The 25,250-nt window shown below is 44.7% G+C and overlaps 1 protein-coding gene across 2 annotated transcripts in view; it reads left to right on the forward strand.

Annotated features, from left to right (window-relative positions):
* Positions 1–25,250, forward strand: part of USP12 (ubiquitin specific peptidase 12) — a 438,367-nt gene that overhangs the window by 374,185 nt on the left and 38,932 nt on the right. The window contains exon 9 of one of the 2 annotated variants that reach the window (XM_069202220.1): positions 4,365–7,286. The exons of the other annotated variant lie outside the window; for it this stretch is intronic. Within the exon in view, the coding sequence (XP_069058321.1) occupies positions 4,365–4,466 (102 nt within the window). The 3' untranslated portion in view covers positions 4,467–7,286. Of the gene's footprint in view, positions 1–4,364; positions 7,287–25,250 lie in introns of those variants that run through there. 2 annotated transcript variants of the gene reach the window in all.

Here is a 25,250-nt window from a genome sequence, read left to right on the forward strand (position 1 = left end):
TGACTAGATTAAACACAAGGTATTTCAGGGTAGATGAGTCAATGAAGTTTAGTTCTTCTAGTTCTGCTAAAACGGCTTAAGCACTGGGTTCACGCACTTGTTTTTCCTAGAACTCTACTCCCACTGATTACTGGCTTTCACTCCATGGGCCCTGGGAAGCCAGGTAATACCACTGCAACTATAACACAGCTGTGCTCATACTGCTGCTCTACTTGAAAGCTGAACTTTATGGGAAACCTGTAGGAGAATACCATTTTTAAAAATATCGCTTCTTTCTGGTATTGCCACTCAATATAAACTGGTAGGTAGCTAGTGATCAAATTTTTATTTTCTGTATGCCGTCTCTGCCTGTAAACTGCTTGTTAAATGCACATACTTGTTTAGCAATGGTAACTTAGAATTTCTTTAGTAATGAGTCTCATGCTTCCTCTTTTCCGTGTTCACTCTAGTAATAGAGAGTTTTCTTACTGATTCCAACTACGCTTACTTTCTTAAGCACTAACATACCAGATATGTGATTAAGGAACCCCACTCACTGCACCTGAAAATTAATTGGAGACTAATGTATTGTACATCTCAAAGCATATACATTTCTTAAGCTAAATCCAAGAAAGTACACTTGACTGCCAGAGCCCCACTGACTAGCGTAAAGTTTGCCTTAACATTTTTTAATAAGCTTCTGTTGTATCAAGGTCTTCTTACTGCAAATTATTACAGCTATTACTTAAACTAAAGTTGTCACATCCTTGCCATGCTATTGTTAAAACACTCTTTACATCCGATATTCCAAATTAAATTTATGAATTGTGTTCAATGGTGGATGTACTATACTGAATGCCTTGTAATCACTGTTGGTTGAAGAAACAAACTTTCTATAGTTTATTCTGGCGCTCCTTGACATTCTGTTTTCCCAGCTCTTTGAGGACCCTCTGCCTTCTTGTTATCCTAACCAAAATGTTAATTTTTCCATTTACCTCTACAAAAACTTATATTTATGCCATTAGTGAGTAAACGCAATAGATAATGCCGATCTGACCAACACTGATCACTATCACAAGTTTCCTTCCTGGCCCATCTGTCAGGACAGGCTTTTTACCAAACAGTGTCAAACTTTTCTTTGCCAGTAACTTCCTATACCCTTTTTAGGTTTTGCCTGCACAGCGCTTGTGCTGTGCTTGTGAAACCTGTTGTATTTAATATAAATCTTAAAAGGGGCTTATATCCTGCCCTCCCTTTTTTATTGGTTTGTATGCTTGACACTTACATTTCCTCAGTTTCTATAGGGTGCTGCATACTATTTCCTCTTTTCTGTGCGTTTCTCTTATCAGTCTCCCATCGGCCAAGTACTGAGTTAATCCGCTTTTATTGGACTTTTTCTTTTAAGCTTATGGCGGCGCTGCCAGAGAGACATCCGTAATTTTATTTTTTAAGGCTCATCCCCGTTTCAAGTGAACCAGCACGCTTGTGTTTTTCAGCTCGCCTCTTGGCTTGTGGAATGGCATTGAGCGACTATGGGTGTTTTTACCAGATCAGCTTAGTTTCACTTCTCCTTATTGTTGCTCATGAGGCGTGAAACGCATTGTTTTCCAAGCCTCGCTTTCAGCCATGAGCCCTGCCCCAGGTTGTGCAGAGAGACATGGCTTGAGGAACAGCATTGAGTCACTGTGGGCGTTTTTACGAGCTGAACTTTGTTTCACTTTCTCTCCCAATACCATCTGACCACCTTATCCCATGCAGCCTTCTTCACATAGCGCAGTAACCGTATCACAGTGCATCACAACAAGCAGGCTTTTTCCATACTAAGTTGCTTGATTTGCCACCAATTACGGATATTTTCCTAAAACTGTAAAAACATACGCATTTAATTAGCTTTCAATCTGGTCTGGCAACTAAGCCGCACACTGTTGAAAAACAAAAAGAACATATACACTGAAGCTCTGTTTCCCTAGCGGACGGAACACCAGCCAGCAGTTCGCAATTAGTTTATGCGGGCTATCATTGCTAGGGTCACACTGATTCTACCACTTTCTACCAAGGCTACCACGGTTCTCCCAATCCAACTCTGCCACCCAGCTAACTTAGAATGCTTACAAGGATTCTTGTTTTAGGCTTCCTACTGCCAGAACGATAGTTATTTAAAATTAACACATTGTCTGACCACCAGTCTCCATAAACTATGACACGCCGTCCCAAGCACACAAAAAATTCAAATTCACCACCCGGGTTGACGGGTTGTGGTTTGTTTTCATGCCCCCTTCCCTTCTGGTGTGGTACCAGCACTTGCGAAAAAGATCAGCTGAGCCAGAAAGATTGCAGTGCTGCAACATAAACAAGTTCCAGGTGTGTTCGGTTAGGACAAAATTTGCGGGATTAGGCCGTCTTATAAAAGGCATGAAGCAACAATAATTTCATCTAACCTGTTGAATGCTGCCCATTGGTTTGTTAAGTGTTACTTTGTATTTGACCCATTTACGTCAGTGGAGGGGCGTTACATATACATGGTTGCATGATCACCAGCTGAATTCATAACATTCCATTGCATAAGACTCCTGAGAAATTCTCATTAAAATCTGACGTACATGTTAAACCAGGAAGTGGGGCCCTTCACTTTTAAATTATGAAACGGCCACAATGCCTTACACCATTTACGATTCCAACCCTTTTAGTTATCTGGGGGAAATTCAGGCATTAGGTGCAGTGGCATATGATGATCTCACGTTAGATGGTAAGTTGTTTAGCCTGGTATTTAAATTCATAATCCCTTGCATTATGGTACTTGCAGTTTTACAGTACTCCTTATAAACACAGCACATGAAGTAAAGCCTCATCAGAAGTAGTAAACACTACATAATTATTTCTCTATAAACTATTGACCAACTTCTCTCGTTTCCCGAAGCTCCCCACTTTCCCTCAGACTCCTTGCCTCTCCCTCACTCTCTACAGCAATACCTGGTGTCTAGAAATAGCGAAAACCTCTGGTGCCCCCTTGAAAGATGGAGTGCATTTTTCATGGCATAATTATGGCCCAGTGGAATGATCTGGCTCTGGCATAATCGTGGTTATTCCTGGCATTGTTTAGGCATTCTTTACCTAACCCGTGAATGCTTGATGACATACTTCTTATGCTGAGAGCATTCTAGGCCTAATTGTAATCCTTGCTGTCATAAGCAGTGTATCTTTGACATAACAGTAGCCACGCTTGCCATTTTATTGTCCGTTCTTGACATTAAGCGATCCATCCCTGGCATAATAATGCAAATTTGCAATATACTGTAGACATCCTTGGCTTATTTATAGCCATTTATAGCTGGAATTGTGGTGTACACCTCTGGCGTAATGGTAGCATACATGTGTCCACACATAGCATAATGGTAGCTGCCCCTGCCAAAATGTTGGCCATTCCAGACACACTATGTCCAGCACAATATAACACTTTAACAGAGTTTCAATAACTTATATTGCACAACTTGCAACAATAAACAGCTTATTATTAAAGGTAGGCAAAACCAAATGCATTTACCAGTGCTTGTTAGTCTTGCTTCTTAGTGGGGGTTTGGGACATAAACAGTACTGTTTTCTGTATTGCATGATTTAAAGCTTACAACTAAGGCAGAAGTGTCCTTAAGCTTACAGGTCTTTCAGCCTCATAAAGTGCCACCAGCGCTTTCTAGTTCTTATCTCCTTTGTGTCTAAAGGAGATTGTTAACTTCCCCTTTTCAGTCTCATTCTGGCCAAGTGCCTTGTGGGGATACTTGTGGTTTATCTTTTTCCCCATATAATCTGTATATGAGCGTTCGGCCAATGTTGTTTGCTATTATGGTGGCAAAGGTTTCATGTTATATATACGTTCTGATGATTTTAAGATCGCTCTCCATTGGAGCAGACTGCTTAGCGAGAAGAAGTCAAGCTGACGATGTCTTAACGCCTGCCAATGTAAACGTACCAAAATATAATTATTCATGGTGCTGATGGTATGAAAGATTGCTCAAGAATATCGGTTTAGTTAAGTAATTACACGTTTGTTAATGTGACACCTTAATGTTCACCAGCAAGATCTATGAGCGTTTGAATAAATACATGGAGAGCAGATCTGTGCTCACCTTAATGTTGGCATGTTTTTCGGTGTTGGCTTTACTGTTTTTTGGGAGTCAAGCTAGTCTTCATAATTGGTTTTACGCTTTTCTTTAAAAACCGTGATTGCTGTGCACATTTTGTTCTATCCTTCTCAGCCCCTTAGCAATTACATATAAGCTTCACACTCTAACTTGTCAGAATATAGAATGTGCACGATGTTTCTATAGCAGTCTCATTCATAATTCCTTGCTTTGTAAGTCATCTTGTTAATGTCATTTTGTATCCTGTAGAAAATAGATGCACAAGCTATTGAAGAATTCTACGGGTTGACATCGGACATCTCAAAGAACTCAGAATCTGGTTACATCCTCTTCTACCAGTCTCGGGACTAAATGGGAATTCTGAAGAGATACTTTCTGCCTCATTTCTTATCTGGTTATTTTCGGGAATGGAGCAAGCACTGAATAAAAGACAGAAAAAGGAATGTGGGGAGCTCAGGGGCAGTAGCGCTGTTTGCACAACACAACAAAAGCAGAGCCCATAGATGCAGTGGAAAATAAGTTCATATCATGGCAGTTGATTTATTTGCTCAGGTATCATGCTGACCATACAGTTCCACTAGTGCTACTAATGCGAAATGGAGATGTTCCATGCTCTTGAAGGAACGAACTTCCAGTAGAATTAACAGATCGGTACTGTGCTTGGATAGCTGCACCGGTTTTACGAAATGTAATGGAGGGGCAGCAGGAGTGATTAGAGAACCTTGCACAAATGTACTGATCTTTCTTTAACAGCATCCTTAGCTCATGAATCTTCCACTCCTAACCATGGAAAGCATATAAAGCTTTAGACAAGTCATGTTTTGGACTCCGCACTTGCAGGTGCCTTCTTGACAGTGAAAGGTCTGCATCCATTAACTACCTTCGTCAAGTAGACCAATGTGCGCTTCTTTAAAGAAGCTCGTAATGTGAGACTTGTATGTACATGTTTCATTAACTTGGGAACAATCACTAAAAATGGTGGCTTTTAATACAATGGTATGAAAAATGCTTGCTTTATTAATATAGTTTACTAATATATTTATTTGCCATAGTTTAAATCTGTATATTTTTATTTTTGCCCAGGTTAAAATTTTAAGTCTTTATCATTGACCACGTTGTCCATTACATTGACCTACAAATACTTTGTAAGCGAAAAAACGGAGTTTGGTGTACCTTTTAAAACAAATACGCTTACAATCCACGAAGAAATGTTTATTTGGCTCAGGAGGAGCTTCTATTTCTGTCTACATGCTAGACAATACTTCGCTGCAGAGTTAACACAATCTTTTTCATGCTTTAAAATAAGTCAAGCTAAAAGTCTTCTTCTGAACGCTGTGTTGAATTATACTGGCGAGAATGCTTACTGAAATGAAATGTTGGTGCTGGTCCATTATTTTTTAGCTGTTATACTGCTCAATGTGCAATTAAGGGACATGTTTCTATAATCTGCAATATAAAATGGAAGGTTTTCGAACTTGTCATACTTTAATCGTTTGAATGAAACTGACTTGCTTGTGAGAATTCCAACAATACTTTTAGGTGTTTAGTATTTCAGATTACATTCTGATAAAAATGCATAGAAATCCAAACCTTTTTAAAGTTGTTTTATTTTGCGAAGCATATTGAACAGCATTATCGGAATTAAAAAATAATTGTAAAATAGTTTTTATAGAGAGATTCTAAATCAAGATAACAGTAAATAATATATGTAATGTACAGTATGTAAACTATAGTGATTGACACTTTTGTTTCCCATGCCTCGTTGTATTGTTGGACAGTGGCTGAATGTAACGTCTGGAAAATGGTTGAATGCATATTCCAAGTATTGGCAGTCTGGCCCTGGTGTCCTTTATTGTGCTCCCCACCCCTAACTCACTGTTTTTCTTTAGTGAGTAACAGGTCTGTTGTACATTGTACTTTGTCTATTGTTATTTTATGGAAACAGATGAAACCTCTAAAACGAATGTGCTCTGGCTGCTGCTACAAGTTTACTGACTTGTATCTTTACTGACTTGTATCTTTTGGCTCAGGAAAATAGCTTCACTAACTTGTCGTACTTGGACAAGTACCTTTCTAAACAGGGTCATTCTATAAACCAGGCTACAATTTCACAGTCACAAATCCAATGGTCAAGCCAGATTTTACTAAGCTTCTTTAAAAATGCTAATGTTCTGTAGTTTTGCCTTGGAATTTTTCTATTTTATTATTTCAGGCGCTTTTATATAAATTGCTTAGCCTGTTTGAACTACCGTTCTAACGAAAAGAAAGGGTTGTGAAGATGTCAAAAGTTGAAGTTGAGAAAATAATTCAGACTTTTTTCACTTTTTGATTGAAGGGCTTTTGACCAAATTGTATTGCATTTTAGAACCTCAAGTTATTTCTTCAGCCAATGTTAAGTCTTATTTTGAAGAAGCTAAAGTTGCTTGTTAGGCCAGGGAAACAAGCTGCTCACAATTAGATATAAGAAGATAAATATTTAAAGTCCTTTGCATAAAGGTACAAGCATTAGTGTTTGTGTTTTACACAATCATTTTTTTTTTTTTTTAAATTGTTAGTAAACACCAGTGTGTTGCTGAATATATTTTATACTGTTCCTAGTTTGAGAAACTATTTTGTTAAGTTCAAGTAAATGTTTGTCACACGATATGTAGGTTCATTTTTCACCTGAAGCCAGTTTCATGAAATCATGTTTTGTTCGTTCGGAGGTGGGTGGGTCAATGGAGGTACCAAGTGGTGAATTTCATATTGCGTAGAATGCAGCTGAAAAGAAAACTAAATTCCTGAATTTGCTAATTTCAGAAACTGCAGTTTATGCAAATGTTTAAAAACCAAGGACGCTGACCAATAGAAAACATTACAGGATTAACATTTTGTTATAGACAAGACCAGGGAGTTTTCAATTGCTAATGGTGGAACTGATTGCTGTGTACTTATATACATGTTAATTTGGACAGCAGTCCTCTATTTTGTATATTGGAACAAGAATTTCTATTAAATGATGTATGTTATTTGTTAACATACTAGATGTATTAAACAACATATAATAAATTATAAAATGTTGCACTTTTGATACAGATTTATAGGTGTGTGGCGGGTGTATTTAAGGGCTTGCTCGGAATAGCCTGTTGTGTTATGATTTCCTGTTCTAAAGAAATAAAAGTATGGGCAACATATGCATGTGTCTCAGTTTCATTTAGACATACAAACATTTTATTTGTTGGTATCTTTTTTATTTTTTCTTCTTCTTTTGTTTCACCTAGTTTAACCCATAACTGCTGAGACTTTCCACCCCACTGCTGACCCCTTTTTAGCTGTTTGGGGTACGTCTCACTTAGGCCTCCATTACTTTTTTTCTACATAAGACATCTATGCCATATCTGTGTCCTTTTTCCCCTATTGTCAAGGGAATTCTAAAGATACCCAAGGTTTGTGGAGTCCCCGGGAGGGGACCAGGAAAATAGCCATAATATTTCTATTTTGGGTTTGATCAGGTAAATAGTGCTCCGCAAAACATGTGTATTTTCTCCCTAAAATTGACGTCAACAAAAGGTTTGCTGTGCTAAAATCACTATCTTTCCAGCTTTCAGGGAAATGGATAACTGTTAAACATTTTTTACCACAGTTGTGCAATTTTTCTAAGAGGTAGCCATTTGTACCTAATGTTTGTGCTTTCAACCTACTTCCAGTTTGTGGTTGAGACAAGTGTGGAAGGGTGATGCCGGATAGCTATGCATTACTGTAAGTAGGTGAAGTTCCGAATATAGCAAGGGATCATTTGTGTAGACCCCTCAAGGTTTTCCCCAAGAAACTGACACTTGAAATAAAAATTTGTGAAAATGCATAGGAAAAAAGAGCCTTTTGTGCAACGTGTTCATCTGCACTTCTTGTCATAATGGCTGATTTACAAAGCCATACACAGATATGCCCGCTAAACTCTTCTACCTGCAGGGATGAATAGCAGTTGTACCTTCTCCAAGAACCTGAAGTACCAACAGCCAAAAACTGAGCTGCAACTTACAATGTTTTTTTATTGTGTACCAAGCATAGGGCAGGTCATATGGCAAAATATAAAGAGTGAAAAATGGGTATGAAGGTAGCCTATGTGTTTTTAAAATGTACACCATGTACTGAGGTTAGTAGCAGAGCTTATAAGTACATCTCTGTAACTGCGGGTATCATACTAGCATGTGATTCAAAAGGTATTTTGCAAAAGGTCTTCTTTCTTTTACACTGACTTACTTTTGGAAGTTGCAAATACAAAGAAATCCAGTTGATAACAAATCTTCTACTATTCTGTGTCCTCACGTTTCCAGATAAAAAGGATTCTCCACTTGTGTGGCTGGGCCTTGCACCTGTAACAAAATATACCCCAAGGCGCAAATTGGAGTCATTATATTTTACATAGCACAATCCAAGCTTTTTTACAATGTAGGTAGCTGGAGAATTTGAGCCACCCAGGAAAACATACTATACCCAGGCATTTTAGGCACTCTGGTCTCCAGTTTGGTGTGGCTTTTGTGGTTCTAATAAGGTGTTTTTACACAGATGGCCTTTCAAACCTCAAACTGTGCATAAAAATACACATTTCTCATACCTTTCCCACACATTTCTGAGAGGGAATGTACCAGAATCTGCAGGGATCCACGAATTCCCCACCACTTAGCATTCCAGCACATCTTCCAATAAAAATGGTACCTCACTTTTATAATTGAGCCTAGCGCCCGCAATAGGAAAAGACCCAAAATGCAACAGATCAGATTTTTTCACCCAAAAAACAACCCTTTTTTTCAGTGTTGGTGGCTGTGGAATTTGAGCTGTATCTCTGCTGGCACCTGGAGAAATGTACCAAAACTGCACATTTCTGAAAACTAGACACCCAGAGGTGACAAGGGTGGCATGACTTGTGTAGCTCTCACCAGGTTTTTTTCCCCCAGAAGCCCTTGCAAACCTCAAACTTTGGCTAAAAACACACATTTTCCTCATTTGTGTAATGTAAAGTTCTGAAATCTGTGGGAAACAAATTTCCTACCACCCCTCAGTCTCCTGATAAAAATAGTACAGCACTTGTGGGGAGGGCCTAGCCCCTTCGAACAGAAAAGGGCCCAAAACCCAGTATAGACACATCAACATTTTGCACTGAACACTAACCCATTTCTTTGCAGTTTGGTTAGTTGTGGATTTTGGGCTATAGCTCAGCCAGCACTTGGGGAAACCTACCAAACGTGGACATGTCTGAAAGCTAGACATCTAGGGATTTGGATTGGGGTCTAGGTGGTGTGACTGGCTCTAACCAGGGTACTTTACCCAAAGGTCCTTGCAAACCTGAAACTTTAGATAAAAGCACACATTTTCCTCACATTTCTGTGCCGGAACATTCTGGAATCAGCAAGGATCTACAAACTTCCTACAACCCAGAGTTTCCACATGCCTCCCTAAAACTATTGTACCCCACTTGTGTGTTTGGTCAAGAGACAGTGATACATGAGGACCTAAATAGGGAATCCGTGATGAGATATTTGGGGCAATGCTCAGCTGCTACACATGGAAACCTACCAACCACAGACATTTTTGTGAACTAGACACCCAGGGGGTTCCATAGTGGTGTGCCTTGTGTCGATCCCAAAACATGTTCTTACCCACAAAACTGCATACAATCACACATTCTCCTTACATTTCTGTGATGGAAACCTACGGAATCAGCAGGAATCCTCAAAATTCCTACCACCCAGCGTTACCCCAGTGGTCCCTGTAAACATTACCCAACTTGTGTGGCTGGGCCTAGTGTCCGCGGGAGGACTTCTATTGACTTTCGCTAGTTAGTTGAGTGCGGGAGAATAAAAGTATCAAGGTGAGTGTGGTGCCAATGGGGTTGAGCCCTTTGGTGAAGATGAAGTGACAGCAAGTGCATCTTTGCTTCCTTGACTATCTGCCTTCTATGTGTGCGACATCCCTATGAAAACACCTAACCCAAGATTTTCCTGCCTGTTCATGTCTCTGTTTCCTTCAGAATGCTGACTAATCTTGTATAATTGTGGAGAAACCTCTAATATTTCTGTGGCAGCCTCCTGAGGCTGAAAAAAGACAGGTTTTTCATACACTTTAACGGCACTCCTAGTGCTAAATTCAACTCCGTCCAGGTTGTGGATGAAAGTTAGGGTGGGTGTCCAAGGGTGCCACGTGGTCTAGATTCCCTCAGTTGAGGGAGCATATCTACCTTTGAAACTAAGGTAAACATGCTGGGGAAGACTGTTTTAAATTCCCTAAAAGGCACTTCAAAATATGCGAATGGCTTTAGGTTTTTCTGCATAAGGTACTCTGTGGCAATGTGGCATATATTTCCTCCACAGTTATGTGCTGTGCGGCGACTGTAAAGCACTTGTCATATGGCAAACAGAATATCTACCCCGTTCTGATGGCAGGTAAAGATGATAAGCAGGCCATAAGCAAGTCCATGATTTACTCAAATAGAGGAAACCACTGGAAAGGCTGCTTGCCTAGTGAAGTAGTGTCCCTTTTCAGGTGTGTATCTATTCACAGCCATTGAAAGGTCACAGGATTTGTGTGTACTGTATTATATGGCTGTGGGGCCTTATCATGCAGTACACTCAAAAATACCATCTTGGGTCCAGTGAGGCTTGTTTACTTATCCTTAACTCAATCCTCCGTAGCTGTAGCTGTGAGCAATACAGCTTGGCAAAGGAACTGTATGTAAAACATTTAACAGCAACAAATAACAAAATAAGAAAGTCACAACACACAAAAGAAAGAAGACGCCAATTTATAAACATAGATTACATTTATATGAATTTTTAGAGCCCTTCATGAGCAAAATCCACCAAAGGGTTCCGGAGATACAAATTTTAGACAATATCACTTTTAAATGCACCCGCAAACATGAATTGGTCAACAAAAACTTTGGAAACGTTTGAAAAGATTGAAACGTGGTTAGTTTGGCTATTCGGCCAGGGTGTGGTGACCAGTCCTGGCAGGACAGAGGTCTAGGGGGCTAGAGTGGACACTTTGAACAGTTACCTGGCCACCGTAGCGTTTTTAAGGGAAAGATACAAACTTTACAAGATGGCTGTCATAGACATCAACGAAGTGGTCTTGATACTGAAGGATGCAGGCAAAAGGTGCTCCAGTTGTGGTGCAGTTGATGGGGGGGAGGTTTGTAGTTGCTCTTCAGTCCACCGGTGAAGTAGGGCGAACTTGTCCACAGAGACCACAGTCCCTCGAAGGCTCTACATTGGAGTAGCAGGCCAGCTGATGCTGGGCTACTGGTCAGTCTGCCGTTGGTTGGGGCAATATCCTTGGGGGCTAGTGTCCCTTGGATTCGATGAATCCAGACTTGGAAAGCACTTCTGGGTCAGGCAGCCTCTGGTAGCTGCAAAACGTCTGGAATGGCTACAATTTGTTGGTTTAGGCTTCTTCAGCTCTTGTATCCCTGGACCTGGTTCCAGGAGATTATCTGGCTGATCCTTGAAGTCATTGCTGTAGCTTAGGGCTGGGAACCAACTTTTTCTGATGCGGGAGCGGAGACTAGCTGAGCAGCAAGATGGCTGCTCGTTAGAGGGCTCTGCCGGCTGAATACACTATCCTTCATCTATCTGCTACTAACAGGCTCTGATTCACCAGACTCTATTGTGGCTGCTCTCGGCGGGGGCAAGTGAGGCTCCCCATTCATCTTTTGGTGCCGTCGCTGCTTTGTTGCGGGCACCTTGGTGCTTCGGACCCAGCCCACCCAGGGGTCTGTGCGGATTATGGGTGCTGGCGAGGCCCTCGATGGAAGATCGGTTGTGGGTGGCCCTGTGTCGGGCGGAAAGATCCAGCCTGGGTGGTCCTGAGCCAGGCCTGAGTGGAAGGCGCCATAGTGGGGGGGGCTTGAGACTCCTGTTGTTTTGCTTGAATCCAGAGTCCCAGAGCAGCTCAAACCGGGACAGCAAGCAATGAGGTCGGATACGTCCCAGGCCCTGCATCAGACTGCGGTTGCTGCTCACCTCAGCATTCCCCGGACTCTGATGCCCTTTCAGGCAGTAGGTGTGAAGTGCTGGCCCGTTGCACCTGCTGGGGCTCACACATCACAGCTATACAGTTCTGTTGCTGTGCTGCCATGAGGCCTGTCACTCAAGTTTCACGTGGCCCATATAGGTGCTTTTCTTCATCCCGCACAGTCCCAGTGTCGGGCCCTATAGGATTTGCCCTTGCTGACTTGCGCGGGCTGCCTCCCGATCTTGTCTATATGGCTGGTTGACTCTCCCCCACCACCGCCTCTACTAACTGCACCATCTGTTGCCGCTCGGCGTGCTTGTGCACCCGGCAGATTAATTATTTCTGGGGTGAGGCAGGCCCATTGGGGGGCACAGCTCACTTGGCATTTCACTGCCCTGATCAATCTGAGGACATACCAGGACACACACGACAGGAGGTGTGGACCGTCCAGAACTGTAGGTCTGCAATAATGCAAAACCACCAGCCAGGATCTTGTCAACACACGCGATTCATCCAGACCCTAGGCCTGCTCATGCCCCCTGCATAGGTGACCAACCGGGGTGTGACGGGCCTGGGGTGAACCCCCAGCCTGGCAGCATTGTTTTGCAAGACCGCCAACACAGGCACATTTCCTGACCACTTGAGGAGTGAAACCTCCTCTTTGATCTCCATCTACATTGCTCCTCCGCTGCCACCATGGGTAAAAGTGAAGCGCTCCACCAGAAACTTACCGTGAAGAATAAACACTACACTTGTCACTCAGATCAGGACACAGCGCCAGAGGATTCTTCCAGCGGCCAAGGGAGTCGACCGCAGTCAGATGCTGATCTCCGGTGCCTCCTAGTAGGCGATGAAAACCAGTCTCCAACCTATAGATGCAAAGCTGGACACTCTCCGGGCCCACATGTGGATAAAATAAAAACTAGATTAGACCACCATAAAAACCAAGTATGACACTGACACCCAGGCCGATTCCAGGGAGCACCTTCTGCACATGGATAAAATCCTCAACCTCATCAAAGCCACAAAGGAAGATTTGGAAGCGAGGTCACGAAGCAGCAACCTCGGGATCACGTGAGTTCTCTAATCTACTGCCATCAACAAAATGTAGGACTTTGTCGAGTCTCTGTTTCGCAGCCTCTAAGGTGAAGCTCTCACTCCTGTTCTCATAGTCGAGCAGGCTCACAGTTCGCTGGCCCACAGCCCCTTCCTGGTGCCCATGCGTGTCCTATCAATGCATGACTGTTTAACTATAAGGACAAGGACACAATATAATCGCTCCCCGAGAGCTTTGCTCCATCAATCACCAAGGAAATGTTCTGTTGTTCTACCCGGACTTTACCCAGTCTATTGCCAGCTAAAAAAAATCTCCTTCAAAAAGCCAACATCTCATATGCCCTTCTGTACCCTGCTAAGCTGCGTATTCTGCACAAGGGGAAACATCACTTCTTTACTGATGCCAGCTCCGCTCTGGATTTTGCCAAGCACATCACAGCAGAGGTCAACGCCTGGTGGCTCACAGCAGGAACGAGTGGAGGGCCCCCTCAGTGATGCCGACTGATATATGGTCCCCTCCGGCCGCTCTCTCTCAGGTGTTGCACTTGCGGCTCCACTGGGACCAATAGGCTGGCAAACATCTTTTAGCCAACTCTCCTGTTGACTATAGATGTTGCTGCATTCCCCCCGCCCCGCTAGGCGGCTGCATCCTCAAAGCTCATCATCAGTCCTGCCAAAACTGCTACAGTACCCGGGGGTGCTTGAGCCCATTCAGCCACCCAACCAGTTCTTGGCTGGGTTGTTGGCCTGGTTCTGCTGTGCCTTCAGGGATGTTTCCCAGTCTTGGTTTTGCAACTCTTGTGGGTTGTTGGGGTGGGTGGGGGGGTCAGGTTACTCAACCTTGTTCTTGCGATGGTGTAGGAGGTGGGTGGGTATGGGTTGTTAGCACTTGCTGCTACTTGTTATTCTTCATTCCTCACAGATCCCCAACATGGTCACACGTTTCATCCTCACCCTGCCACAGGCAGGCAAGCTACACTGCACTGCTTTCCCTCCTCCCCCAATGCCTTATCCCCAGGCTACCACGACCACTACCATTTGCGTCATGTGGAATATTTGCAGGCTCAATGACCACAGAAGAGTGTGCTTGGTGCATACCTATCTCAGTAGAAACAAGGTAGACATTTGCTTCCTTCAAGAATTACACCTGACACAATCATCTGCTCCTGCACTGTGTGCACGCTGGTGCAGAGAGTCCTATTCTTTTCTCTATTCCAACCTTGCTCAGGGGGTTACGATACTACTCTGCAAGAGCTTACCATGGCTGTTGACACGCACTCTCTGTAATAAGGCTGCGGGCTATATCCTGCTAGCTGGCCACCTTCATAGGCAACCAGTTATTCTGGCTGCCATCTATGGTCCAAAAACAAACGACCCTGAATGTCTTTTTTTTTTTTTTTTCTTCCAAGTGTGGAGATTAATAACCATTCTTGGACTCAGCGCTATTTTATGGGGTGGTCAATCAATCAATCAATAAAATTTCTTAAGTGCACTACTCACCCAGTACGGTCTCAAAGCGCTGGGGGGGGGAGAGGGAGGGTTACTGCCTGAAAAGCTATGTTTTGAGGTGCCCTCTGAAATTAGGAGGTCCTGGGTCTTGCGTAGTTTGGTAGGGAGGGAGTTTCAGGTTTTGGTGGTGAGGTGGGAGAAGGTTCTGCTGCTGGGAGGTGGTGTGTTGGATGCGGGGGACTGTTGCGAGGTCAGCGGAGCAGAGCTGTTGTGTTGGGTTGTAGAACTTGATTTGTTTGTTGAGGTAGGCCGGGCCGGTGCCGTGGAGGGCTTTGTGAGCGTGGACAAGAATTTTGAAAATGATCGTTTTGTTGATGGGCAGCCAGTGTAGTGATATGAGGTGGGAGGAGATGTGTTCGTGACGAGGGAGGTTGAGGATGAGACATGCGGCTGCGTTCTGGATGCGCTGGAGTTTTCTCTGAAGCTTGGCTGTGGTTCCTGCGCAGAGGGCATTGCTGTAGTCCAGTCTGCTGCTTATTAGGGCGTGGGTGACTGTTCTTGTTTCTAAAGGAATCCATTTGAAATTCTTGTGTAGCATGCGGAGGGTGTTGAAGCAGGAGGATAATATTGTGTTGATTTGCTGAGTCATGGAGAGAGATGAGTCCAGTATGATGCAGAGATTGCGGGCGTGGGTGGTGGGGGTGGTCCTAGGGTGGTGGGACACCAAAAGTCGTTCCATGCTGTCTTGTTGAGACCGAAGATCATCTCGTTTTTTTTCTGAGTTCAATTTGAGGTGGTTTGTTGTCATCCAGTTAGCGAAGGCAAGGAGTCCGGTGTGTAGGCTATTCTTGGCAGTAGATGGGTTTCTCATGAGGGAGATGATGAGCTGGGTCTCATCAGCGTATGAAATGATGGTGAGGCCGTGGGGGCGGATGATGCTGGCGAGTGGAGCCATGTAGATATTGAAAAGGATGGGGCTGAGAGAGGATCCTTGGGGGACCCCACAGATAATCTTGGTGGCTGTAGACCGGAAAGAAGGGATGCGCACTCTTTGGGTTCTTTCGGAGAGGAAGGAGGTGAGCCAGTCCAGGAATTTGTGGCGGATTCCGGCATCAAAGAGGTGTGTGCGGAGGGTTTGGTGGCATATGGTGACGAAAGCTGCGGAGAGGTCTAGGAGAATGAGGGCAATGGTTTTGCCCTTGTCCAATTTGGTCCTGATGTCGTCTGTGCAGGCGTTGATGGCGGTTTCGGTGCTGTGGTTTTTGCAGAATCCAGACTGGGAGATGTTGAGTATGTTGTCTTCCAGGAAGCGGGAGAGTTGGTTGTTTTCTATCTTCTCTATGACCTTCGCGGGGAAGGAGAGTAAAGAGATAGGTTGGTAGTTTGTGAGGTCTTCAGGGGCTGCTTTGGATTTTTTTTTTAGAAGAGCGTTGGCTTGGACATGTTTCCAAATATCTGGGAAGGTTGCGGTCTCGAAGGAGCTGTTTGACGGCCTGGAGCTGGGGAACACTGATTTGGCTGGCCTTGTTGAAGATGAGGTGGGGGCAAGGGTCTGTTGGGGAGCCTGAGTGGATGGAGCTCATGGTTTTGCCGGTTTCTTCATCGTTGTTGGGGGTCCAGGTGTTCAGTACGCTGGTGCGGTAGGGTGCGGTGGTGGGGATGACGGTATAAAGCTGTCGTGTATGTCTGCGATCTTGCAGTGGAAGTAGTTGGAGAGGGAGTTGAGGTCTTGGGAGTGTGGAGGGTCGGTGGCACAGGATTTGGGTTTGGTGAGTTCTTTGGTGGCATAAAGTTCCTTGCTGTTGTGTGCGTTGTCATCTATGCGTTCTTTGTAGAAGGATCGTTTGGTGGTTCGGATGAGCTGGTGATGTTTGCACATGGCAGATTTGAGGGCTGTGAAGTTGCTCACTCAGGGTTCTTGGCGCCAGGCTTTCTCATGTTTTTCGGCGTTCTCGTTTGAAAGACTGAAGTTCTGTGGTGAACCAGCGGGCTTTCTTGTTAGTGCGGGTGGTATTGGTTATTTTGAGTGGGGTGAGGGAGTCTGCGCATGCTTCTAGCCATCGTGTGAGGTTGAGGGCGGCGGCGTTGGGGTCGTTGGTACTGGGAGGTGAAGCTTGTGCGAGGTTGGAGAACAGTTGTTTTTTGGAGAGCTTGTTCCACTTGCGGTAGGGGACAGGATGTTGTTGGTAGTGGGTGGTGGGCTTCAAGAAGAAGTGGACGCAGTGGTGGTCAGTCCAGTGGAGTTTGGTGGTGTGGGTGAAGGCGATGCGGCTGCTGGAGGAGAAGGTGGCGTCTAGTGTGTGCCTAATTGAGTGGGTGGGTGAGGTGACCAGTTGCTTGAGGCAGAGGTTTGAGGAGGCAGGGCAGTGGAGTTGCAGTCATGGGTGTTCTCCAGGTGAAAGTTTAGGTCACAGAGGAGTAGGTAGTCCGTGGAAGCGTGGAAGCGAGGGCATGGGAGCTGATAGTGTTGGCGATGGTGTCACAGAATGGGGGCGGGGTCTTGGTGGTCTGTAGAGGAGGGTTCCTCTTAGGGTGGTGTTGGCGTTGATGTGTACCTGAAAGTGTAGGTAGACTGCGGTGTCTAGGGTGTCGTTGGTGTTGGTGGAAATCTTGATGTAATTTCTGTGTAGTATGGCGCTGAGTATTTTTTGTGGAGAGTAATAACCAGCCTTGGACCCAGCGCTGTTTTATGGGGTGGTGACTTCAGTGTGACCTTAAATGACCGGCTCGACAGTCCAGGATCATCAAGATGCCCACACCCAAGTGCAGCACTGTACCGTAATGCCATCATCCAGGACCACTACCTACACAACATCTGGCAGCACACACATCCCAAACGCACGGAAGGAACATGCATCACAACTATCCACACTGCATGGTCCAAAATAGGTTTTTGGCTTATCTCCTGGGATGTTCAGACCCGAGAGTCTGAAATAATACACCTTCCCTGTACCCTTTCCAATCATGCTCCGGTTCTGTTAGAACTACTGATCCTTCACTCTCCCCCTCCTTCCTTCACCTGGTGATTCCCCCCGCACTACGAGATGCTGCCTTTCGTAAGGAGATTTGTACAGAAATCTTAGCGTATTTCACACATAACAAGGGCTCTGTTAGGTCTCCGTCCACGATCTGGGAGGCCTTCACAGTGGTAATTCATGGTGTAAGCCTAGCAAAACAATCCAGGGTCTGAAGGCCATACGGGAGAGGCTAGCTCAATCGGAAAAGGAAATCCAAGTCCTCAAATCTGAATATTTCAGGTCTTGGGGCAGATCCAGGCTAGCTGAAATTTGCGTGAAACTGTTGGAATTCACTGAGGAAGCCGATCGGGAGGTCAGCTACCTGGATTGCGACGCATGGGCCCGTCGCTATTGTGTCGGTGACCACCCAGGCAAAACCCTTGCAGGCCTGCTCCGCAGGCTTCCACTTGTGCAGTTGAACTGCTAAGCGAAAATTGGGTTCCTCACTCTGCCCCTAAGGAGCTTTTAGACACAATGACCTCCTACTATACTAAACTATACACTGCCACCTCAAGGCAATCCAAGGTAACACTATGCGCATACTTTTATGACCTTCAGCTTGTACGGCTTGACAAGGCACATTGTCCCTATCTTCACTCACCCATCACACTGGAAGAGCCAATACAAGTTATTCGTAGCCTCCCAGAGAACAAGGCACCCGGCACTGACAGCCTAACTGCTGCCTTTCGTAAAGAATTTGCATCTCTTTTCAACCTGCATAGGCTGTTGATTTTCAAGTTAATCCCTTGACAAAGGCTCCCTCCCACCGTCCCCGAGAGGGTAGTCATAGTCGCACTCTTTAAACCGGATAAACCTACATCTCTCTGTAACTCCTATCGCCCACTGTCCATGATCAATATGGATGCAAAAATCTTTGCTGAAATTCTGGCAAATCACTGCCTCCATCTGTTACCCAAGATGGTGAGGCCTGACCAATCTGGATTCATTCCTGTTCGCTCCACGTCCCATAATCTGCGTGCTATTTTGCTGTCATGCAGCACTGCATCCCCAGATCTCAGCAGTGGCCCCCCTCCTAGATGGCACTAAGGGCTTTGCTTCCCTCTAGTGGCCCTATATCTTCCAACTACTCGCGCTCCTCGGCCTGAGGGCCCGCTTTCTTCATCAGATACAACTCTATACTTTGTCCACTGCCCTCATCAAACTTAACGGTATGTTTTCTTTTTTGCCAAGGGTGCCTACTATTGCCTATCTTCTTTGCTGTAGCAATGGAGTCTCTTTCTGCCCACCTTCAACAGCACCATGCACATGAGGTATCAGCTTCAAAACCAGTGGGCTGATTATATCCCTGTATGTGGATGACATCACGCTTTACGTTTGGGAGCCCCATGAAAACCTTGCTCCGCTTACTAAAGAGGTCAGTTTTGATGTTTTTTCTGGCATACAGGTCAACTAGTCCAAATCCATCCTGTTTCCTCTCACCAACGGCACACAGCCTTTTCTGTTAGATTATCCATATAAGTGGGCCTCCGAACCGGTCCGTTACTTTGGAATCTGGCTTAGCCGTCACCCAGACGAACTCCAGGCAGCCAATTATAGCAGTGCCATCTCGTGGATGAAGGACAGAGAACACCTTTGGTCCTGACTCTCACTGTCTGTCTCCAGACAGATAACAATAGCAAAAATTGATATCTTACTGAAATTTGTATACCTCTTCCTCTTCTAGATTCAAACTTTGTAGCGCTAACCTGGGCTGGCAAACAACTACATATTAAATTGGAACTTCACACTTTATAACTCTCTCAGAGGTGTGCTCAATATGCCACTTTATGACATGTGCACCCAGGCATCGTATCTGTACTTTTGGATACATCCAACACCATTTCAGCCCCATGTGGCCATAGAGGCTGATCACGCTGAACCTGGGCCCTTAGCCACAGCTCTCTATTAACCCTACAGGGCACCTAGGGCGGAGATAGAGATGGTGGAATGTTTGCGCTGGGCGTGGGACGGTCTGTAAAGTGCGCTGGTCTGTCCTGCCTCTAGGCACCCTCCAAACCAATCAGCTGCAATTCCCAGCTTCCTCTTCTGCTCAACGCTGGCACAATGGTAGGGCCAGCGGACGGGATATCACAACCTTCTCTGACCCATATCCGGAGGATCACTTCATACTGCCCTTTGCGGCCTCACACTCCATCGCACTCGAGATACTACTGTACCATAAACTCAGGGCCACCTTCCGGGCATTACATGACTCCTTCCCTGCACCCCGGCTCTTGAACACATACCAACCCCTTGCATGCTTGTCACTCACTTGTATAATATCATGCAATCCACTGCACCAATTGAGATCCCGAAAGCCCGGAGGCCATAGTATGAGGACGTTGACTCTCCCATAACAGATCTCCAATGGTCCGCAAGATGGGACTCGTGGAACAGGTTCACTGCATGAGATGTAGTTCGCAACACCCCACACCTGGCCCGGGGGTGTCTTGAGGTGGCACGTTTCAGGGATTGGCAGGTTCTCCACCATACACACAATTACATGGCCTAACCCAGTGGGCACTCCCCTGGTGGGTCTTTTGGGCTACATTAAAGACACCTCAGCCCTGGATTGGCGACTGACTGCCATGCTCCTTCTTCTGTACAAACGTAGATTGGGCATTCATTGGGGCCAACAGCCCATTCCAACTGTTGCTGTCTGGCTCTGGAATGTTGTTACCGACAGGAGCAGCTGTCCACATTCTGGAACCTGATGATGGCGGACTTTTACCTCAAGGACATTTGAGAGCCTTTCCTATACTTCATGCACCAGAGGACCTCCTCTGTGTCCTCTCTAGGTGAGATCGCCTCGGGTGGCAGCCCCACACTTACTGGACCTCCATCACCCCCACCACTACACATGGAAGTTCTGCCGGATGTCTAACGTTCCTGTATTTCACCAAACATGCCTTTTCTCCTGCTGCTGCTGTCCTCCACACAGATGGATGTACTGCCTTTTCCCACCGAGGTCGTGCACACTTTGATGGTCCTCATGATCTGAACGCACAGTGGCTGAGATATGCCCCATTCATGTTATTACTGCAAGTGCTGAAGTGTAACTGTGTACCCCCTTTCTCCTTCTTCCCCCTCCGTTTCCAGCCCACCCACATTGCCTTACCAGTTGAGCATGGTTGTAGCTTGCTTTGTTCTATGCAATCCAAAAAAAACAATAAAAATAATTTTTAAAACACTTTTTCCCACCAGGGGCTGCAGGCACAGTCTAACTTTAGCTAGCCCAAATTGCAACAGGTGCAGTCCTTCCTACAGTTCAGCCTCTCATTGTGAGAGTCCAAGAGCAGCAGGGCAGTCCTCCTTTGGTCCTCTCTCTGATCTGATGCCAACGTGATCTGAGGGTCATGGTGCCATATTTATCCCAGAAAAGTGCCCTGAGGGGACCATGTGGTCACTAGCTAATGAGCTGCTGGGTCTCCTCCAACCTTCTGGTGAAATTCCTGTGATGCGTGGCACCTGGCTATCCGAGAGTGACATATTCTTGCCCTCTTAAATATGGCACAACTCTTCCTCAGTCATCAGGAGCATGGTAGCTTACCCTAGAGGTGTGGCTACCAGAGGGTTACACTCCCACAGTAAAACCGTTTTGGTTTAGGGACAGTTTTCCCTCCTTGGCTCTGTCTCCACTTTATCTTCGGGAACAAAACGTATCCTGCTCAGGAGTGTTGGTGCTATTTCCCTTACAAAGGCAGCTTCCCCTTTGAAGCTCATTATTTGCGCGAACACCCTGAGTGGCCATTCTGGGAGCCCTTCACACGTCTACCCAGGTGGTCAGAAAGCAGCCTATGTGCCAGGGCCTTTGTGAAACAGCTGAACTAATTGGAGTACAGAGTGGCATCTTTCTGAAAGTTGCTAAACTTTAACTGTGGTATTCAACCTGGCCATCAGGTCAGATTGAATGCATGATTAATTTGATACTTTACATGACCCAGGTGCAAACCGTCTGTGTTAGCCAGTCGGGCTACTAACTTAACCACTGCAAAACAACAATTTGGAAGTGTTGCTGTTAAGACATATCGAAAATATATGTCCTACTTAACAAAATACAGCTTCTTGTCTTAGTGCTCTATTGGTCTTCCTTAGGAGAGACTTCTATGTGTTTTTATGTTGGTGTGAATGATAAGGTCGAACTGGCAGTGTTAACACTGTCCTTCAAGTCTGCACAGGGTGGCACAAACAGTGCTGCTGGCCTGAGTGGACATTCTGCCTTACATACCATGGGCACCATAGACTAGAGACTTATAAGTAAGTCAGTCCTTCGACATGCAATTTGTACAGGGTCAGAACACTAGCATTAAGGTCCGGTTAGCAGGCCCCAGTGAGTCGAAAAACTAGCAAATCAATCTAAATATGTGGGGTGAACATGCAAAAAGAGGCATTTCCTTACAAAAGGTATACACTATGACAGCCCCACCTCAGTCAGTTGCCCAGTAACTCACTTTTATATGGTATAACATAAACATGGGCCTCGCTGAGATGGGAGTGAAGTCTTCTGCCTCTTTCCTTGCTTAGAGCAGACTCTGCAACTTTAGTTTTTTCTCACTGTTGCACGGTCGATCCTGCAGCCTTGCTACGCGGTCCAGAGCAGATGAAGTGGAGGCTACTGCAGCAGTAGGACTTTCAATGACGATAAACTGCAAGTCAGCAAAAGACATTAGTCTTCTTCTGATGGTAAACAGTGTATGCATTGTATGTTGCCAACTGGATCAGGTGGGTAAACAGCTTTTTATACTGTGTCCGAGGTTTACGACTCACGTATGGCTAAAGTAGCTGGTCATTCTTATCCACTCCGTCCATGTAATTGTTGTAATCAACTATACAGGTGGCTTGTGAACTTCAGCAAACTGACCCAGACTGTGACGGGAGAAGTGTTGTTGTCATGGATTTTACTGAGAAGTTACACTTCCAGGTATTGGAGACTTAGACTGTAAGCAGTTAGTTGGAATGCAACATAGTGCTCTGGGATTTCTTTGGGAGCGTCTTACATGCAAGCTTCTGCAGGAATCCTTTGCGGCCACATCAAGGTGTACCTCATGCCACAGTACCAGCTTTCTACAGCTTGCTGAACAGCTCTTCTCCTGTATAGAAGTTGTCTGCATAAAGTTTGTAACATTTATGAACAATTAGTTGGACGAGCTCCCCTAGAATCCTACTGCGGAAGGGCAACCTACATGATTTAGAGTGGGTCCTTATCGGTATAGTCTCTCAAGCTATATACATAACTAGTATAGCTCTCACACAGCATGTATATTTTGATGTCATAATGACCACTTTTGCTCATCTAGTGCCTGAACAGCAGCCACCCTTTGTACAACATCAAGGACTCATCCATGGCTGTAGTCTTTCAAATCTCTGGAAACATGGCAGACAAGTGTTCCACGACAGGCTGCATTTTGAACAACCTTTCATTGTCTTTATGGTCCTGGAGCAAATACTTGAGAATTATTGAAATGCAGCATATGCTACAGTACAAAAACAAATCTCTGCTCATGACAGAAATTGGCTGTTGCTCAAACCCTGTGAATCGACCATTAGGACTGTACGCTTGGTTTGTGCACTATCCCCACTTGGTGCGTAAGGCCCAGAAATGTCTTCAACTCACCAGGTTAAGTGGGAGTCTACTTGTGTGCTCTAGAATGATTCCCAAAAATGCTTCCATGCTCCCTCAAACTGTTTGGCACACATTTGTAAGAGACAATTTCCTCAAAATGTCAACATCCAAAAAGAGATGGACATAGTCAACTGGCATCAATTTGCTGTATCAACTTAACATCCAGGGTCTGCAGTGGATGGGGAAATTGGGGCTGAACTAAATTGGGGGCTGCCCAAAGAGCACTCTGTCTACTCTGCTACTGTCTCTCCACTGCACACATTGTGCTTGCAAAGGAACGTCACGAATGCAATGATCATGTGCCCCAGAATCAGTATAAGACAAGTCATTGGATGGAACTCCGTGGACTGCAAAATCGCTTTCAAATTCTGCTCCATTTTCCTTTCTCTTGGATTCTGTCTCAGTATCTGATCATGCCTCAGCTGCTCTCCATTACACAAGACAGGTTGCGGGCCACAGTCATCCATCGGGACGCTGTTCTGTAGACTGTCTAAAAAACACCTGAAAGACTTTGTCCTACGTAGATGGGAGAACTCTGCTTCCAAATCGGTGGGTGGGTGTGTAAACATCTGTGTGATATATGTATGAGATACAAAACTAACTAAGCATTGGAATTGCAATAGGTCTCGCATTTGCTTGAGTTAGTTATTGGCATTGTAAATGACAATGTCTTTTACCCATGTGTTATGGAATGTATGTATGTGGTGTGTAGTGGAATTATGTGGGTTGGATTGGAACTGTTAGTTGTAGAATTGCATGGTGTGGAATTGTGTAGTGGAATTATGTGGCATGTTATGCAGTGGAAAAATGTGGACAGCAGTCGTGGTATTGACTGTACTGTAATTATGTGGAGTGGTATTGTGTGTTATGGAGTGTAACTATGTGGAATCTTTTTGTGCAGTGGCATGTAGTGGAGTTTAATTATGTGGTGTGCTGTTGAATTTTGTGGCATGATGTGGATTTCTGTGGTGTGGATTGTATTGTATGTGGGGGTTTCCACAGCATAGGAGTTCTTTTTAGTACTCTTTGCTCTAGTCAAAGCCTTCACTTTCCAAGTGTCAATTTTCACCTAATGCAAACAGCAAAGTTTTTTTTTAAAAACATTTTTTTATTTTTATTTCTGTATAGCTGATATCTCTCTGTTCAAAGGAAACAGATTCCAGTTCTGAGACTAGCCAAATGGTTTGCTGAAAGGAAAAAAGTTTGCATGCTAACGTAAAAATGAAGCTAGTCAGGATAACAGCAAGATCCTGTTTATTATTTGCAACTTGAGTTACATAGGCATTTTGAAGGCTGAAACTAACATAATCCCAACCACACAGTCTTTGCAACCACGAGATGTATGGCACTGTAATGACGTCAAGAGAGCCCAGGGGCTCGGGAAAAAGCTGATGTAGCACTCCCCTTTTTTTTAATTTATTTTTTTAAGGTGCCATGCAAGTGCGTGTGGTTAAGAGATGCACAGCTTTCAAATACAGTGGAAATAAACACAGTGGAGATATGCCGGTTGACCTGAGACTCTCAATCTTCAAATAAATTAAATGTAAAATACAAGAGACATAGATGAATTTGGTAACTGGCTGCAAGACTCAAAGGAAGTGTGTGAGAGTTTAAATGCTTTAAGGATCCTTATGATGGACGGGTTGCAATAGTGGTGTCACTTCAAAATAGTGGAGTAACACTATGGGAGCTGCGTTGATCAGATGCCAGTTTGGGGGTTATGATACGGATATTATTGGGGAGATTTAAAGAGACGAGTGCAATACTACAGATGTGTGTAGACTGGCAAGCTTTGCTACCTATTCCTACCCTTAAAAAGCCCAGTGAGCAGGAGAGCACGGGGGCACGTTAAGTGGCAGAAGGGATGCGCAGCACAAGAGCAACACCGCATATACACAACAGTATGAGAAAGCAGAGCACACAGTAGCACTTGTAAAAAAAAAAAAAAAAAAAAAGTGCGGTTACGTAAAATAGTTGTGTTCCCAAGTAGTCCATAAACAA

This window comes from Pleurodeles waltl, chromosome 8 (assembly GCF_031143425.1).
Source record: "Pleurodeles waltl isolate 20211129_DDA chromosome 8, aPleWal1.hap1.20221129, whole genome shotgun sequence".
NCBI lineage: Eukaryota > Metazoa > Chordata > Amphibia > Caudata > Salamandridae > Pleurodeles > Pleurodeles waltl.